At 43.3% G+C, this 20,310-nt stretch overlaps 1 protein-coding gene across 4 annotated transcripts in view; it reads right to left on the bottom strand.

The window, feature by feature from the left end:
• Positions 1-18,935, bottom strand: part of mbnl3 (muscleblind-like splicing regulator 3) — a 32,711-nt gene extending 13,776 nt beyond the window's left edge. For 2 of the 4 annotated variants that reach the window (XM_084353295.1, XM_084353298.1), the window contains exons 1-5: positions 18,598-18,934; positions 10,580-11,530; positions 3,360-3,524; positions 1,660-1,863; positions 1,328-1,567 (exon numbers count right to left, since the gene is read on the bottom strand). In XM_084353295.1, the coding sequence (XP_084209421.1) occupies positions 1,328-1,567; positions 1,660-1,863; positions 3,360-3,524; positions 10,580-10,753 (783 nt within the window). In that variant the 5' untranslated portion in view covers positions 10,754-11,530; positions 18,598-18,934. Of the gene's footprint in view, positions 1-1,327; positions 1,568-1,659; positions 1,864-3,359; positions 3,525-10,579; positions 11,531-11,900; positions 12,077-18,597 lie in introns of those variants that run through there. The other 2 variants (XM_084353297.1, XM_084353296.1) reach the window with 2 other exon arrangements.
• Between the last annotated feature and the right edge of the window lie 1,375 nt (positions 18,936-20,310).

Raw genomic sequence — 20,310 nt, 5'->3', positions numbered from 1 at the left:
CTCAGGACGAAACACAGAGGAAGGAGGAGAGAAGTTATCTTCAACACAGCCTATAAAACTTGCTGGTAGTGAAACATGCTACGGAAGAAGGTGCTTTTATATGTGTTGATCTGTTATCTCGACCATAACCTGCACTGGAGCAGGTAGGTGTGCAGCATTACTTACTTTTTGTTGCCACTGCCTTTAATTCTATTAATGTTCTGTTTCTTGATGTCTTTGCAATTTTTTGAATGTAATTTTATGGCCCTGTAAAGCACTTTGAGTTGCCTTGTGTCTGAATTGTGCTATACAAATAAACTTGCCTTGCCTTAACATGGTTATATATCCCTGGTTAGAAGTGCACCCGCTTTATAACCCTGAAAAAACCCAGAGTTAACCCTGACGTTACTGGCTAATAACAGATCATGCTTCGTAGGACAGGCCTCACAGTAAATACACGGTCTCTGTGAGCACAGCAGCATCCAGCTGACGTGGATGTTTCTGTTTACCACCACAAGAGGACACTGCAGTATGTTAGATTAGCTGAAGCGATGTAGGACAGCCCAGAGGTCAGGCCAAGAGCAAAATGGGATTGCTATGACTTCATTCACTAATGGGGCCGGTGCTGAAACGTCAAACTGCAGTGGACGATAACCGAGAGAAATACAATTATAACATGAATGCAAACACCTGTCACATTACAGGACGTGATAAACGTCATAATCAGTTTTTAATTACCTTGACTGATTACTCTGATTAATTTGAGATTAAACCAGTGACAATACAGAGTCACTGGATAGCATGCAGCATTAGCAGCTGCAGCAACAAAACTAAATGCCGGGACGTATAAACTCTGGATACATCATGTTTGCAATTCTTCTTATGTTACCATTTTGTGTCTTTTTTCCAAAACTCCCTCTCGTGTTTTTCTGCATCCGCTCTGCAGATTGACCTGATTATATTACAGCCACTCGCACTGCTAACTTTAGCCCGTGGAGCTTGCTTCGCCGAGAGTACCGGCTCAGATACATGCACAGTAGCACACATTCATGAAAAACATAATCCCCAGACTACATTATCAAATTTCAAGTTGCCTGCGGGACACTGTGATACCCGGATCCTTCATTGCATCAGTAAACAATATCCAAGTGGAGAACAAGAAAATCTTCTCCCGTTTCACTGCTGTGCTCAGCAGATACGCCGATTGTTGATTTGTAACTATTAAGAAGGTGAGTGTCGGCTTACACCTGTGTTTGCTCTGTTCTATGGTTCATTTTTTCATAGGAAAGCAGCTGAAGTTTATTCTTAGTAAGACATTTTCCCCGTCACAGTGTTGAGAAGGACTCACCAAGGCTGCGGACGCTGTGTTTTGACTGGCTTGGTGCTGTGCAGCCTTGATCCTAGCCTGCAGGTGAGCTGGGGGATGGAAGTACTTGCACTTGTCTCGGCTGCAGCGACCTTTAATGTAGTCCATGCAGACGATGACCGAGTTTTCGCTGCAGTCCACCATGCCAGCCTCCAGGGGGTGAGCGTAGCGGCAGTCGCTCTCGCCCCTCGTGCAGTTACCGCGCTGGAATTCTCGACAAACCTGGCAGGGTCAGCGGGACACTAATCAACATTTACCTTTCATCAAACGGAGGCCAAACATAGCAACACAACAACCGCACGCAGGCCGCATACCTCCAGCTTGTCCGTGCGCACATGCTTTTGTGCGGAGGTGCCGTTGGCCATGGTCGCCAGGCCGGTGGGACTCCCAGGGACCAGCAGGGGAGTACTGGGCAGCAGCTCAGGCATCAAGCCCATGCCTGGGCCCATGTGGCTCAGGTATGGACTGAATGCCATACTGGGACTCGTTGCCAGGGAGGGCGTCATTGGGAATGTTGTCTGAGGGAGAGAGAGAACGGCAGAGACGAGACACGAAACATGTTATAGCAGGAGCTTTATCTGGCTTTAAGAGAGGATTTGGTGGTGAATTAAACTGTGGGTGTGTTTATCTAGAGCTATGCTGTTAATTTAAATATTAAGGAGAAAGGTTGGATAATATTAGAAAGATTCAGGAAATTTCACATTTTTAAATAGGCTTAGTTGAACTTCTGTGTTCTGTGCTCGTTATTTTATATTAGCTGACTCCATTTCAAAACTAACGTTAGATAGTGTTATCTACGATGCACCGCAGAACATGCGTACAATCTCATCCTTTGGACTGTCGTTGAAAGTCAGTCCATCACAAAGAAATTCACAGTCCAGCAGCATAAAACAACTTAAACAAATCACCCAGAGGCTTGTATAGACGAACGAGAGAGACGGGGAAGGTCTCATTTTTGGCTGCACTATGTAGCATTCAGACGATCCAACCTTGAAGAAAAATGTTCAGCTTGTGTGCATGTGCGTGTGACCCAAATCATATATCTCATTTAATTTAATGTTTAATACTGTGTTTTGGTGCCCATCGCTAACTCAGCTGATCTTTCCACAGTCACGCCGGTCCATTTACCTTTGCAATGGAGTTAAAAAAAATAGTCTTCGTGGAAGGAAACAGCTGAAGTGAGGAGGGGGAACGAGACGGATACAATAACGGTCACATGTCGCTGTCGATTGTGGATCTGTCTCTTGCTATGAAATTAAACCTTTTTCCACCCTTGCAAATATCTGTTATGTAGGTGGGTGAAGGCAAAGGGAATGAATCCAGTGCTATGACTGGTGAAACTCTTCCTCTTCTTTTTTTGGTTTTCATCACACTTTATGGCGTATCGCTGCTGCCTCTTAGTCAAATTCACCAGCGTCACCAGCTTGTTACGTACTTTAGAGTGACAAAACGCACCTGTGTACTGTGATGTCATAATTTGTACCTGCTGAGCAAAAATGTGTAGAAGTTGTCAGGTCTGAGACCGATGAATGTTCAGAGTTTGCCACTAGGCATCCATCTGCTGAAACATTACATTTTCTCTTTGCTCACTGAAAATCTGATTACAAGAGACGGGGCTACGAGCAGGATTTGTGACATCACAAATAGTTTGGAGGTCAATCCTGGTCCAATATTCAGCGTACAGTGTTCGGTGATGTGGAAACTTGCAGCCTCCATTGCACACACACTGAGAATGAACTTCACAGTGAAGTAGGAGACATCTCGTGTCCCGCAGTTAGAAATGTTTACAATGAGGGAGAAGGAGAATTATACTTTTCTCTGTAAAAAGCATGTCTTATGTTTTTATGTTTGCCCTACATATCTTTAAAAAGGTATCTTTAAAAACAACTGCCCCCTCGAAACTGACCAGAACGTCCCTCACAGAACGCAGCTTAAGTATTTTCATAAAGAAATGACATTTCTTCAAACACGTTGCATTCATAGAGAAACTGTAGTTTATGTGTGGGCTGCTCACTATGGGCTGCAGCTGCGCTCCAGGCAGCATGAACTGCATCTGTTGAGCCAACATGGCCGCGGCGGCCTTCTGCTGGATCAGGTTGTTCCTCCCGTTGATCTCCAGCTGGGTTTTGAGGTGCGGAGGTGGGTGCAGGTATTTACAGTTCTCACGCGTGCAGCGCCCCTGAGGAGGAGAGAGGAGGGAGGAGAGGTGAGAGCAGGCAGACGAGGTCACACTTTACTGCAACTATAAGTCACGATACAGAGAGATGAGAATAATGCCATTAAGAGGCCGAAATGGATCAGGGACCAACAAACATTACTGCAGCAACAGATCGACGTTTAGTTGAACTCGTCCCCGTAATCGAGCACAGTTTTTTAAACCAAACAACAAGAGTCAAGCGTGTTTACAGCGCAGCAGAGCCGCACTACGTACAGTAAACTGTGTTGAAACAAAGTACTAATGAAGTCCCAGAAGACTGCATCTTGGAAAATTCATGAGAGATGTGCAACCGCTTTCTACAAATGTTCGTCATTAAAAATACACTGTGCAGAAATCAACAACAATCTGAGCAAAACACCAATTTAGACATCAAAGTTGCGTCAAAGCTATGTGAAATGACAGGTGAAGTGTTTTCAAGCCAGCTTTGGATTTTTCCACAGAGGCACAGAAGTCAAATAACTTCGCCGACAAGAGATAAAGCTCGAGAATGAAAACACATGCTCGACTCTCAGCGGCCTGTGTGACAGATTCTGTATCTCTGCCAGTCCAATGAATAAACTCAATGAGAAAAGGGAATATTTCAAAGATTATGTGTCTGACGGCAGCACATGCCAAGTTATTTGCATGTGCTGCCGTCAGAGAGGAGCTTATTTCCTTCATAAATATAAATAACTTTATTATACAGTATAAGTATGTTGAAGAAAACTGAAAAGCATTTGTACCAACACTTTTACGAACATCCTCAACACTGTCGGTGGTGCTATAAAAGGAGCAATACCACAATCTACGAATACTTCGTTACAAGTGAAAGTCCTGCGTTTAAAGTGTTAATTAAGGAAAACTATGTTTATTATCAGCAGAATGTACACAAGCGAACACAACGAAATGCATGATCCTGTCTCAATAACGACAATTAATTATATACTGTAAGAAACATACTCTGCCATGACTGTCAGACACATTTCTCTAATGAACACAGAGAACTTTTCATGACTATTCATGAACGACTGCAGCACGTTGGCTGAGCAGCCGGTATTATAATGTCGGGCTTATGTGCATAGTCAAAGCGTTTCTATTTGTCCTGTATGCAAAGCTTCACTCGGCACATACAGGCTGAAACAATGACGGCGGACAGATTGAATGACTGTAACCAAAGTCGACACGCGTTTGAACGAAGCCCTTTGTGAATAAAACAGCAAGACGTGGTTATAAAAATCATTTAAACAGGGCAAACGGTCCAACAGTGTTTGGGGCTATAAATTAAACTGATGATTGGATGGAAGTTGCAGAAAGTAGAAGCTGTAGTTTTAATTCCTCTGACGAATATATAACTCTCTGAATTTCCCTAAATACTTCAGTATCAGTAATTAATCTTGTGATCAATGCAACATGTTACATACAAAATGAAACCATGGACCTAACACAAGCGTTTCAATAAGCTGACACTACGTTAAGTGTTATAATTCTGTATTTCAGTCAGGTACAGCAGCTTCTGCCACAAACCATTTTCATCCTTCTTTATGCTCATTTTTACTTGTCATCTTTGGCTTCTTGACAAACCCTTAATCAGATTTCGAGCCATTTATCTAAAAGCAATTCATTTTGCCCCAGAATGTCATTAAAGCAGTGTCCTTCCTCCCTGCCGGAGTCTGCGAGGAAGGTGAAGATGGTGCTGCAGGAGCACTGCAGGTCAACACACACTGCAACATAAAGCTGCAGTCCCCATTAAACCCCTGGGCCGCCAGCAGCTGTCTGCGCCTGCAGATGAGCTGTTAACCCGCTAAACTACCTCTGCTACGCATCAGCCACACGCTCTGTCATCAACCACACCCACGCAAAACCAGCTCTCATTACGTGACCACGAGCTACTGACAGAGAGGGCACTGAAGCAACGGCAAACTCCGAGGACGAGCTGACGTCATGGTGCAGAGGCTCTGACGGTGATGGATGATGTCACGCTGAGAAGAGGACACATAAAAAATGGCCTCGCAGCAGGAGAACCGGATGGGACACGAGCTAACCGCAGTGTCTCCTATGGCGGCGTCCGTGAGAGATTCACATCAGACAAAAAGCATAACAGCCGACATGTAGCAATCTGAAAAATGGTGAGGATGGTTCACAGGCATACACAAACACTCTCGCCTACTACTGGTGATGCGAGCAAGGTTTGCATCAGCGAGCTGTGTGTTCAGGGACGAGTCTGTCATGAGGAGTGAATCCCGCGAGCCCAGCGAGCCTGCTAAAACTCAGAGGGAAAGACATGCACCCGTTAATGAGCCTAACGATGCGCTTCATACAACGTGTGCCTCAAAGTTTAATATCGGAGCATACTGACGTCTGAATTTTAGCAGCACGAGCGTCGACAACGCCTTAATAGAAGCTGTAAAATCTGGTGAAGAGATGGAGGCCAGTGGAAAAGTGGTGTCGAGGAGAGTATTGGGTCAGGAATCTCCTTTTGGTAGCCATGGCAACACACTACGCAACACAGAGAAAGTCCCTGTTAGTACGGCGGCGTGCTGTCGATGCATTCAGAGGGAGAGGAGAGAGCGATGATAAAAAAGACTGCACACTACAAATTTCAAGAGGTGTATTATTTTCCATATTAATAAAGGACAGACTTGATGTTTCTCTTCAGTTAAAGCATCACCGGGCTCAAGTCTGGCCTCGTTTGAATGACACGTAGCTGAAACGATTAGAGACGGTCTAAATGAACTGGCCGTAATTTGGATAATTGAATTGTAACAGTATTTGTTTTACATTTTGGGTTTTTGGTGGAATATCTGTCATTGAATTGAATGGCTCGGCATGAAATCTGGTGAAGGTGCTCAGTCAATAATTCATAAACGCTTTAAAATCCACTCGCTTCTCATCTTGTATCATCATCAGGTCAAAATTTTACTTTGTTCAATACTTTGGTTTGTGACCCAACACCTGCAAACCTGACGACATTCTCATCACCCTCAGCTCTACTCTGTGTTCAGTGTTAATTAGCAAAAGGGGGATCACAACAAACAACGATTCATGATTCAATTTATCTTCAGATTTTCAGGTTACAATTCAATTTGCGATGTAAACTTTTTTTTCAGGACTGAACAGCTGCACCACTGGATCTGTAAATATCAACAGATGGTTTAATGGCCTGATAACCGATTTTAAAGTAAAACTAAAGATCTCTAAAAAAGAAAATAAACCCAACTTCTCAGACGCCATTGCAGCAACCTACCGGACAGCTGGCTGCTTCATCAGATTAACAGTTAATGAAAGTAAATATTTGTTGCGGTCCCGCAGTGATGTCACCCAAAACTGACACTGCAGTTGAATCTAGTGAATGTTGAGCAGATGTGATGCTCACACTAATCATTGTAGGTGACAGCAGCACTCCTGCTAACAAGGTAAAAAGGACCAGGTGGCGAGCCTCTCCCTCCCTCCCCAGCAGCAGGTTCAGACCCGACCGGACGGAGCTAATGGGGGAGCAACGTTGAACGACAGTGGTCGGCTCGGACCGGGCTGGAGATGCCAGATATGGGAGGGACGGCGAGGAGGGAGGCCATTAGCAGATAAATCCATAAAATTAACAAAGACGGGAGGGGCGGGCGGGGAGCGGGAGGAAGGAGTGATGCTGTAGAGCGGCTGTGTCGGGGACAGAGCGAGGTGCTTCTTTGTTTTTTCTAGTCGGTCGACCGAAAACAACGGCTGTCAGCTGAGTATAATCCTGAACAACAATGGGGATAGAAACACTGTTGTGAAGAGGTGGTTGTTGACACGCTGTGCCGGCTGCTGCAGCTCCTGATAAAGAAAAGCAGCTTTGACCTTCAACTGTCACCAACTTCAGTTCTCTCTCTCAAACTAACAACGTGACCTCCGGGCTTCAAACAACCAAACATGGCCTTTAATTCGCTGCCTTTGGTACAAAGCGGCTCGCCTCTTTCTCCCATCAATACAACCAGCACAGAGCCAGGCTGTTGCTCTGTGCTAAAAACAGCCGTGCCACTCAGGAAGATCAAACTATCCAATGGGTACGCACTCCTGTGCTGTTGCTAGGCCCCCCTCTCTGTTTCTCTCCCTCTCTCTCTCTCTCCCTCTCCATCTCTCCCTCCTGCTCTGGAGGACATAACACAGAAAAATGGCTGAATAATAAATTCTAACTCAATAAACGAGGAGACAGCAGCTGCACTCAGACAGAAAGCCCCTTGTCTGGGTCTCGCTCCTTCCCTGTAAGAAAGCTGCTCGAGCAATAACCACGACACACACGCCGACACAGCAACGGTCTTTCCTCTGTTTTGTTTTTTTTTGCGCAATTGACGATTGATAGTCGGAGCTCTTCTGAAATACTGTAGAGCGTCATCACTTCTTAGATTGTTAGTGTTTCCACTGGGCGAGAGCGGTGCCGGTGTTGTGGGTCTGTGGGTGAGGACAGGAGAGTCAGGAGAGCAGCTGCGGTGATGTCGAGGCGGCACCGCCGACGAGCCCACATCACCGACGGACGGTCAGCAAAGTGGCTTTACGAGAAATCACGATGACAAATATCTTCTGACATCGTTATTAATTATGAATGTTTAGGTGAGAACTGCAAAAAAAGGTCGATTAATGGAGTAGTCGATCAAAAGAAAACGAACTGACAACTACTTCAATAATCAATTCATCGTTTTTTTCAAGCAAAAATCTCATTTGTGACAGTAAATAAAGAGTCTAGGTTTTCAGTCTGAAGACGTCACTTTGGGAAATTATGATGAGATTTATCGCAATCTTCTGACATCATATAGACTAAATGATGAATCGATTAATCACGAAAATAATCGGCAGGTTAATTGATAAGTCCTCGTCTAAATCAGGGCAGGGTTATACAAGGATTTATATCTAAATCACTAAAAATCCTCAGTTCTGATTGGCTTTTAGAAAACAGACACGATAACCGGACATCTTTTCTTAATCGCTGTTAAGGAATTAACCTAAAAAAATTTAATAATCGACCATCAGGGATGAAAAATATCTTCTTATTTTCAACACAATTCATTTGTAATTATAAAAACACAAAAAGCCGTTCCATACTGACTGATATCAATATATTTGAGCCATTTTGTGTTGAATTTTGTTGGACTAGTTATTGAATAGCGACTGAATAGAGCTCTGCAATAAAAAGTCATTACTTTGTGTTATTTAGTTTAGCGTCATTCAAGTAACTTGGTATTTACTTTATCTGTTCTTCTGACTCCTCACCTCCTGGTTCCTTACTGGAAAAACGTCAGACATATTTCATGTATTAATTAATGATCAACTGATAATGGATTGTTAAGGCAGCTGACTATCGATTGAAGAAGTTGCTCTTTGCTCGTCCTAAATGATTTAAAAGTGTATGTGAGGAGAGCACCGACAGTGAGAAACACGCTTATTTAATCTGAGCATGTTTCATGAAGGGTGGCAGCCACATACAGGTTTCGAGGTGCACAAAAGGTGTACATTTGCTCATCTAACATGTTTAAATCTATCATGTTATGCTCATTAAAAAACATTAAGTTTCATGTCTGTCATGACATCACATCTTAAAGTTGCTTCTCATCGCTAAAATCTGAACAATCTAAGCTACAAGTGTGAGTCATTAAACCAAAATGACATATAAGATTATCAAACCTGTGTCATAAACATCGACCTGCTCTACTCTGTGACCTCTTCACTGCACCACGACGGGTTGTCACCTTGTTTTGCACTGGATTTAAGCGTGACATGATGATGTCATCACAAGCATACAACGCAATGAGGTAAAAGACAGAAGCCTTCGCCTTCTGCTGCAAAGAGAATAAAAGCTTTTGCTGTTGTGTTTTTGTTTTTAGATCAATTTAAACAGAACGGCCCATCTGGGACTGATTTATGTGGGTTAAGGGTCATTATAACTGACGACTATGATAATACATGTGTAATATCTTGCAACTGTGATATTTTTTCATACGGTTGTCAGTTCTATGTTTGTGTGAGTCTGTAGGCGTCTTTGCTGTGGAGGCGATTACATCAATTACAATCGCATAACGTGCAACTTGTCGTCTTTTATCCCTCACATAAACCACGAGATGAAATCTATCCACTGTCGGAGACTTTATTTATTTGCATGCATCTAGTTGTGTGACATCATCGCAGTCAATGTTGAGAAATCAGTAAGCACAACTGCTTTATAACAGATGATTGTGAATGATTATTAAATAATGTAACCTGGATTGGGCATTATGGTGGCCTATAGGATCCATACCATGTAAGCTCAACGTCAGAGGCTCTAATCAGCAGGCGATATGACATTTGATCTTTAGTTGAAATCATTCTGAAAGAAATCTGACCTTTTTATTGTTATTACAGACGACAGACATCACGATAACTCGCAATATTAATAAAGTGGTAGTTGAAAATTGATCACTTTGGACTCCATGATGACAGGCCAAAAATGTCATTTTCAGCTGGTATTCTCGAGTCTTTTAAACATCATCCTGCGAGAAATCTGAACATTTTTCATCATTAATCAGATGTCAAATGTTCTAACCGTGATTCACGCTACTAACAACTCGAAACACAATTACAAGGACAAAAAAAAAACGATGATAAACGTCCTTCGAGACAACCTTCGCAGTCCCTGAAGTCACAAGGACATACAGATGAAATTAGAAAAAGTCAGACAGAAATAGCTCCGAAAAAACCAAGTGGGGGTAGAAAGGGTGGATCAACTGACCGACTGACATAGTTTTCAAGGTTTCCAGGAAATTCATCCTGACTCATCCCCTCTCTTCAACAATTTAGCCTGTAGACGGCACCCTAAATGATCATCACACTGATTGAATTTGTGGCATTCGACGTGTGAAATGAGGTGGTCCACGTCACCTGAAACAAAGACCACCTCTGCTAGGAAACCTATGTTTGTGTGTCTGTGTCTAGAAGGACGCAAGTTATTCGTTCAACACTATACAGAGCCTTCAGTCTAAACAAACGAGATGCAGTGTGGCAGGAACTGGTGTGTGTCCTCTCTGTTGCATCGTTACCTTGAGGGAGTCGAAGCAGGCGATGACTCGGCCATTCTCCACATGGCAGCTCCGGGAGGGGTGGGCAAACTTGCACTCGGCATCAGACCGCGAGCAGGTGCCTCTCTGAAACTCACGACACACTTCCAGGGTCAGCCATTTGGTGTCCCGTCCCATGGTCATGCTGACGGCCATCGGAGTCGAACGCACTGAGCGGCGGCGTAGTCAGACGGACGGAAAACTGTCTGATGAGAGCAAGGGTGAGTAATAGTGATGCAAGGGAAAAAAAGTCCCCGGCAAAAAACACCCAGAAAAACAGAAGCAAAAATATTTTTCCTCAGCGCAAGAAAAAAGGGCAGCGAGTCCGTTTTGGTTGGTGTATTTTAGGGGATGTTTATTAGTTCTTCCTGGGAAAAGTGGCAGCTGAAGTTTCACTGGGGTGAGATAGCGGGGAGGCCGACTGCGAGCAGAGTCCAGCTCTGTCTCAAAGAAGAAAAAAAAAAAAACTACTCTGAGGACATCACTCTGGCATGCTTGGATATGTCACCGAGCGTCTGTGCCTTCACCTGAATCGACTGACGCCCGCCGTGAGTAGCTGTTACATTCACGTCAACATGGCCAAGGCTGGGGTGGACGCTGTAGTGGAACAAAAAGCAGAACCTTATAGGGATGGTGTCCTTGCCCTGGTGAGACGAGGTGGCGGCTCAGCTCAGGCTATGTGAGGACTGCAGCTCGGCAACGTGGGATGGATGACTCTGTGGCTGTCAGGATAAAATACAGCCTCCATTCAAGGCCAAACACACAGCGAGCCCCGTCCTGCTCTCATCCAGCAGCAGACGACACCTCACAGTAGGCACTTTGGAGTTGCACTTCCTCCTCTTATTTCAGTCTCTTTCTCATCCCTCTCTCACCGTTGTCGTTTCGTCTGTTGTCATCCTCCTCACTGACCTCTCTTCTGCATGTCCTTGCTTGCTGTAAAAACAGAAAGGCAAACATTAATTCAGAGCATCAGCGAAACGGCAGCCCGCTTGGAGAGAAAATGCAAAGCTACAACCTCGTGAAGATCTTGTTTAAACGGAGGGTGATGAGGACCACGAGGCGGGAGGAGGGTGGAAGGGAAAGCGAGGACAAACAAATAGGGGGAACAGAGCGATACGGGAGGGAGGGAGGCAGCAATGAACAGGAAAGGGCAAGCTATGTCTTGATTAAGTGATACAAGAGAGAGAGAGAGAGAGAGAGAGAGGAAGAGAGGGGATGGAGGGAGATTGCAGGCAGGACAGAGACGTCACTTCGACTCCCCTGATCTCCACGGAGCAGAAAGTAATTGACTAACTTGACATACACTGTGGAAAGGAGTGTCCTTGAGATCAGCACATGTGGTCGATGATTCCCAGACAGTTATTAATGTGAAGGGAAGAAGAAGTAGGAAAAAGAGAGACAGAGAGAGAGGGGGGGGGCAGTTCTTCACAACTGCAGCTGCTGTGCTCAATGCGAGGCTCCAGCCAATCGGACAGACTTTTACAGGCACGCAGAGCACATCATCGGCCAATGGCAGGGCGTTTTCCACAGCGGCTCCTCCCTCCACAGAGCCCGTCCTTGTTCCTCCCAGGATTTTTTCACTGGTACAGCACAGTCATGGCTGAGCCACATGCTAATGTTCAAACTCTGAGCTGACTCCAACTAGCCGTGTCCTCTCACGGGCGCGGCAAGTTATTCGTCTTCAAAACGCACCGCAGTGTGATGCAGGGAGGACGCATGCAGCCGAGCCCTGCTGTGCTGTGGAGCAGAGTGACGTGTCCGGACACTAACTGAATACAGATGACAATCAACTGAGGTGGCTCAATAAAGAAACACACAGGAGAGAAACTACAATATAGCCTCCCAGGGAAAGGCGAGAAGTTCAAACAGCAACAGCGAGAGTAATGAAGGCTGTCCTGTATGAAACACGAGGGCATTAATGCACAAAGTGAATCGACAATAGGCGAGATGCAGGAAAAGGAGGAGTACAAGAAAAAATAGGAGGAGGAGGAGAGGGGGGGTTGGAGCAGATATTATCGGTCCCTGTGTCTGATGGCGGCAGACACAGACGGAGGAACCGACGGGGGGGAGAGTGTGAGGGAACGAGTGTGTGTGAGTGTGTGTGTGCATGCAGATAGACAGCCCAGAAGGAGAACACCGCAGTGGAGTGGGAGAAGGAGGGATAAGGGGGAGGTGGGAACTGAATTGATACACCCACCTTCAAACACAAGAACAAAGACACATCCCAGCCAAAAAAAAAAAGGACAGGCAGGATGAGGGATGAGCAGGTACAGCAACTGCTTTGCTTGCTTAACCATTATGCTTGTCTGTGCCTCCTCCTCTTCCTCCCAGCCTACCTACAGATCGATTGAAACTTTTCTCAGGGGGTACAACACAAGCACTCCTCCTGCAGCTTTGCCTGTCCTGCATTCAGGTCCACATCAGTGTCAAGCGCCCTTTGCTTACGCACCACCCCGACGACGCAGCTCAGCAATCCCCACAAAACCCGCATCATCAAAATGCTCCTCAGCAACACTCCACACTTCCTCTGCTCGCTCTCGCCACACCAGACACCAAATGGCGCACAGTTGCCATTAGAGTCGTTCTTGGAAAGCGACACAGCAGTACTGGCTCTCCTCCAAAGCCATTCTGGTTTATACTGCACCCTGTACCTTCGAATATCCACAGTAATGACCTTTAATTTACTGGTACATACTGCTGTTGCTTTCCAACTCTGTTACCAAGCCTTACCTTGCTGGCTTTCCCTTTGGCCTCTATCGGGGCCTATACACATACTGGGAGACAATGGGGGCGGTTAAAAATAGAGAAATCATGCCATGGCATAATGTGCAAGTAGTTAAAATGTGGCATGCCTACTTCGGGGGGGTTGTGTTTGTTACAACATGGTCATGAACAGAGAGAACAGCCTGGAAGCTTTTAGTAAGCTAGCAGATCTGACAATCAGACATATAAGTTTCAGCAATGAGTTACTCATAAGTGGGTGAAACCACTTTATTCTGCAGTGTAGAAATGTAGCAACATGGTGGGAAAGGACAGACGAACAGTCCACAGCCATGCCAGCAGCTCTAGGCTAAATATTAAAGTCAGCATGATTAGCATGTTAGCTTAGCGTGTTAGCATGCGACCATTAACCAAAGTATTGGACAAATATCAGTTTTGATGTGGTGACGATATTGGAAAAAAACTGACATTGTGACACGACCGTGAATGTATGTACCAAATTTAAGTGTAGCGGCAGACCAACAGACTGACATCGCCGTCCATACAGCCGATATTTTTCGGGTCATATCACGATACATGATATATATGTCGATATCTGAAATCTCATCAAAAGCACTTTCTCAGGCTGGGAAACAAAATCAAATATCACAATATTTTTGACCAACTACCTCGATAATGATACTGCGACATTATTGTGGGCTATTGGTACTTTCACAAAATATTCACTCAATGTGATTTTTGATAAATAATCATCAGTAATGTGGAGTAAGTAGACTGGTAAGTTCAATCACTTCACTGTAACGCAGCCTTTAAAACCAAGGTAACCTTAAAAAAGAAGGAGGGGTCATTACATCATGAGATGTATGGAGAAACACAGTAAAACCCAATATATCTACGTCGTATGACTTCTGGTGACGTAATGACCTTTCCTCATTTTTTAGGTTCCTTGTTTAAAACCAGGAAAACACTTATGCCATCATAATATAACAATATGCAAAATCAAAGACGATATATGAAGTGTCATATCACCATAATGACATAATATCAATATATAGCTCAGCCCTCATAAAGCCACAGCGCTAGCTTGGCTCAATAGCAGTCAGCCTACCGAGAGTTTTGATTGACTCCACTGTGTGAGTACACCGTGGGACTAATCTGCACATTCATCTATGAATAATTTAACAACAGCAGAAGACTGATGTAACCACAAGAGTTAATCCAACAGTACTTTGCTGTCTGTAAGATGCAGAACTTCAGGGTTGAAGATTAAAACACACGGACGTCTGAGTCTTCAAATATCTCACACTCTTGAAAGCAACCCAACAAAGACAGCCACGTGAATTGTCTGCGTAAAGCAAAGGATGTACTTTATTAGATGTTTTACGCCCAAATCAGCAGAGTGACTTAAGAGATTTAGCTCTTTCTCTCTCCCTCTCTCTGCAACACTGCACAACACGACCTACCACAGCTGAGCTAAAACATGAGGAGGCCAAGAGATACACGAGCATAAACACTGATCAAGAGCTCTGCTGGAAAGACAAGGGCTTGATGCTACATGCTCGAGGCTGCATTATTGTGCAGGTGCTGCCCACACACCACAACTGTGTCAGTGTTGTCCCTCGCAACACCGATGAATGGGTTAAAGCTCTTGAGTAAAAACAAAACATACATAAGAGAGCATGAAAATAAGCATTAGCTGTGCTGCTAGGATGGTAAATAAACAAGTTTAACCTTTCTACTGTACACAATATGGGTGAAAGTGATGGTTGTTTTCGATTTCGCTTAATCTGCAGTTGATTCAACAGTTGACATTTTCAAATTGCTTGTTTTGTCCAACAAAAAGATATGAAATATAACATCATTTATGAAAAACACAAGCAGAAAATCCTCCTGAAACCTGAAGTGATTATCAAAATAGCTACTGATTATAACTGATCTATAAATTGACTAATAGTTGTGGCTCTAATAAACATCTGAACTATCAACTCTATTCCCACATTGTCATCAGAAGTAAAGAAATAATTCTGTTCAACTGAACTTGTCCGACCTTTACGATGCAGCATAAACAATCATTTGCGGGGATGCGGCATGGTGAATAAATATAGAGCGTCCCAGTTATAACAGTCATTATGCTGCTGCCTGTCCTCCAGGTGTCTGCAGTGAGAAGAGGGGCTCCGGCAGTCAGTAGGTGGGGGTCAACGTGTAGGTGGAACAGGATGGAGGGGGGTATAAGGAGGACAGATGGGGGTGGCTGCTGTTGACTCCGGCGCACTGCGTCCCTCATCAAACACAGTGCACCAAAGGGCTACCGGCAGTGTAACCTTCACCGGAGCTCTGACGTCTGCATTATGGCTCGTGTGTAGGCTGGGTGCCACTTCGACAGACAGCCCTGCACCTTATCTGCTCGCGCTAACAGATAGCCTTATACCAATACAACTGTGAGGAGCCAGGCATGTATTCAGTGGAAGGCAAGGTGACACGTTAACACTTGTGAGAAGAATAAAAAACGCCTTATTATTGTTTCTGCTCTTACGAGTTTCCTTTGGCCTTCTGTCTTTTGCATAATCACAGTCCAGGCAGGTGGATATTTATAAGAGACCTTATAAGTCTTTGAAATTGATGCACTGATGCATGTTTTTGAATTATTCTAGATCGAGGGGCGCTGGGTATATGTTTTTAATGGGAATGTGAGTGTTGAAGGCTGATGCAGCAGAACAAAATCATTATAGACATAGAAAAGGGTAGAGTTTCTGAATAAAATGTATGAATAAAAATCTGCACTCGAAAATAGTTGACATGCTGAAGGAAGTTGAAGTGGCAGTCCAAAGACAATTACTGCATGTGTAGACAGTTTAAGTTTAAGCTGAATTGTTTATTTAAGCCTGAGTGCTGATTGAAGTCAAAGATAAAGATATAATATGCAACATTTTACATTAAAAAACAACTGGACCTTTGTCGCTATAACTTCTGGGAATGCGTCAAAGAGCGAGGAACAAAGTCTCATAGCCAAAACAAAAGACAAAATCAAAAGTAGTGTTTGATCATGGGATCATCTGTTTTTTGTTACGATTGCCTAATGAAAATCTATTTCTGTGACTCAGAAATGTTCATGGACAAGAAGGGCCGGCTATATTGAACATCGATACTTTTATGGCACCAACCGAACTGCCTCAATACGATCGATTTTTCTGTCGTTTAGGAGTTAATCTCATCAGTGTCAGCGAACCAATAAGCATGCAGCATGCTTGTCGTGCCAAGATCTAGGATCGTTCAGGAGCCTGTACACCGAGAGTCAAGGCATCGGTAGCGTTTTTTTTAACGATACCTGGCCCTACGGTCTCTCCCTTTAGTTCGAGCGACATTTTACTGTTTGTTAACAGTTAAATAACTATTATCTCTCACTTAAATTAACTGAAAATGTACCATTTATTAATGCTGGTTAGTTTTAAGTGTTAATGAGGTGTACATTGAAGTAAAGGCTATAAAGAGTTAAAGATTTAGCTGAACTTTAATCACTGAAAGGCGTTGTAGTGTCTATGTAGAAATTTAAGCTTGCTCTATTGTTTAACTTTTACGAATCACTCTAGATTAAGTCTAGAGTGATTCGCTAGGAATCAAAAGACCAAAAGACCAAAAGTATTTAAAAAATAGTACAGGTAACATTTTCTGAGGAAGAAGTGTGCCTGATTTAAATGTGCAGTTCACAGATTTGAATTGGCCGTTCAGTAAATATGCAAAATGGGGAAATTAAAATGTTTTCAGATTAATGCAGCAGGTTGACAGGGAGAACAAAAAGCTCATAAAACTACCGACTTGTGTTTTACAGCCAGGGGAAAGCCAGTGAGGGATTTTAACAAGTATACGTTGGACACTTTGGCCCGTATCTGTTTGTCATTTTGGTTTCACAAGAGAATCAGAGAGTTTCCTGTGGGAGTTTTTATATTTTTTTTAAGCTGGAGTTTCCCTTTTTCCTAAAAGCTTGGCGACTTCCATTTTTAGAGACAAAGGTAGCTGTGTATCAACTACTGGAGCTACGAAAACAACTCTGCACGATCTGTTGGTAAACAGACAGCTCTTTTTAGAGCAGGATGAAGCCGGTGACCAGGTGATTGATTAAAAAGCACAAGGTGGAAGATCCATAAATCACAATGAGAGTGAAAGCCAGCCGCCTGGAGGGACGGAGCAAAGTAATTAGGTTAAGTATCAGTAATCCTTTCAGCTCATTAAAGCACCACAGTTCACCATTCAAACAAACATACTACAAGCCTATCCCATCATACCGGACAACACAGTCTCCACGAAGCATGAAATACTTGGAATGATGCAGTTTAGCTTTAAAGTTTTGAGGCCCCCCGAGCTTTAATTTTCCTCACCATAATGCTGGTTTCACATCCCTGTAGTGACATAATGAAAGTTAACTGTGTGGAGAAACTGCAGCTATTACAGCTGAATCAATAACGTATTGTTGGCATAACATTTTCGTTGAATGATTTTATTTGCAACCATAAAAGATGGAGCATCAAAGTCAGTTAACGTGACGGTGCGTGAGGGGGAAATGAAAACAGGTTACGTGGGTTGCGTTGATCGTGTTTGTCCATTTCTCTTTGTTTATATTAGGCAAAAAAAACCAAAAAAAACTAGCTTGACTGGTGCATAGTCCACACACCAGAGAGGAACGTGAACGTGTCTTGACAGGCTCTATTGTTAAATGTGCAAAGATGATGGCATTACAACCACTGGAGGTGTGCAGGCGATGAGTGACAACACAGTATGCCATGGTGGCATGAGTGTATGACCCCTTAAAGGGTAAACAAGGACAAGGAGCCCTGCACTGCATGCATGCATGGAGGCTGCAGTAAACCAGGAAGCAACCTGCAGAGGCTCTCACCTCTACCAACTGTAATAAAATAAAACGCAGGGAAGAGAGATCCTCAGGAAGTGATCCCACATTGATTTTTTTTTTAACCAACTTGCACTTGAAACACAGGCACTGAACAGACTACCAATACAAACCCTGCATGTTGCACTCAACCAAGCCCTTGTGTGCAGATCCAGCACTACAGCATGATTATCTGTATCCACGCAGAGCAGCTCTGCAATGTGACTGTTATTACTGCTGTGTAGCACCACAATCACGCCCGTGTTCAACAATAACAAAGCAGCGACGTGCTTCCACGCAACAGGCACTAAAATGACTGCAGCATTGGATTAAATATAAAACATAGGCAGCATTCACACTGCTGCAAACTCAACTGCGCCAGACGAGCTCAGCCTCTTACCTGCTTGTGGTCCAGACTCAGACGCCTTCCCTCTAAATTAGCGTCGTTGGAAATGTTTAATTGTTTGGTTATTTTCCACGCAGACGCGTTCTTCGGGCTTATATACAGCCAGTATCACCTGGAAGTGAAAGACTGGTAAGGGGAAAAAAAAAAGCGCGTTACCGACAGATCGATAGGTGTAATGAAACCGACGCGCGTAAAGAGGAGAAATAAAAACGTGTCGCCGCCGCGGAGAGAAAGAAAGAAAGACAGAGAGAGAGAAAGAAAGAAGCGGGGTTTGTCTGGCAGCTGAAATGTTAGCTGCAACAGACTGAGCACAGCAGAATAACAGATTTGAAAAAAAAAAAATCAGAGGGAGGGCAAAATGGTGAGGGAGGAGTTGGGAGAGAGAGGGAGAGAGAGAGAGTGTGTGTGTGCGCGTGTTTGCTTTCGTTTATTATTAGGTAACATTATTACCATTGTGTGTGTGTGTGTGTGTGTGTGTGTGTGCGTGTGTGTGTGGGGTGGATCAAAGTCACGACTAAAAAGCACGGCAGGTATCAAGGTAGGCTGCCATTAACACCGAGCAGGTAGGGGACGTTTCAGCCAATGCGCGTGCAGACATGGAGGACGGATGAAAAGCTTCCCTGGCAACAGATGACTCATGATTAAGCGAACTTGAATGTTGACATTTTTGACAGATTTACGTTAGATAAAAAAAACAAAACACCAGATTTTATCCGTCTTTATCTCGATTAAACACCAACTAGTTGCTGACTAGTAAACTCGAGGCAACTCGTTATTTTCTAATTACTGAATAATAAGTTGCTCTTTTTGTTTAGCTTCAGGTAAAGTGAAACATCATACTGAATCATTACCCAATAAAGACTCACTAGTTACTAATTACTTAATCATTAGTTACTCTTTTTGTGCACCTTCAAGTAGTGCATATACTCATTAGTTACTAATTACTTAATCATTAGTTACTCTTTTTGTGCACCTTCAAGTAGTGCATATACTCATTAGTTACTAATTACTTAATCATTAGTTACTCATTGTAAAGTGCTTGCAGGTTTTTACCTTTTATACATTTGAAAAAAGGCAACAATTAAAGACAGGGTTCAGGTTTTTCATAGTTGAATCTAGGGCAGGGCGGTATGGGCTTAAAATAATATCACAATAGTTTTAGGCCATTTCACGACATAGGATATAAACCATAATATGTTTAAATCTTCTCAAAAGCACTCCACACTGTGGGGAAAAATCAAAATATCAAATAATCATTTTTATCCAAATAGGCTCCGCTTCGATATTGATATTGCAACAATATTGTAAAGATGACTATTGGTACTTAAACAACATTCTAAAACAAAAAGTTTTCTGATCAATAATCATCCATAATGTTGATATAATGACTAATTGGGTTAAGACAAGTATAAGAACAGTTGAACAGTTTGCTAAATTCAGAAAATTACAACTCATTACTGTAATGCAGTCTTTAAAACCAGGAAAAGAGAGTAGTTATGTCATATCAGGGTATAATGATATCAAAAACCTAAGACACTATACAGTCTTATATCACCATAACTATACATATTGCCCAGCCCTAGTTAATCCAAATTTAGATATAGGCTACACTAAAGCTTGACAGTCTATATAACTATATATATATAAACTCATATACTCAGCAGATGTTCTCATCCCTCAACAATTTCTGCCAATGCAACTGTACTA

The sequence above is a fragment of the Pagrus pagrus genome, assembly GCF_965226575.1.
Source record: "Pagrus pagrus genome assembly, chromosome: 5".
Taxonomy (NCBI): Eukaryota; Metazoa; Chordata; class Actinopteri; order Spariformes; family Sparidae; genus Pagrus; species Pagrus pagrus.
The sequence above is the reverse complement of the archived record's forward strand: the minus strand, read 5'-3'. Positions and strand labels throughout refer to the sequence as shown.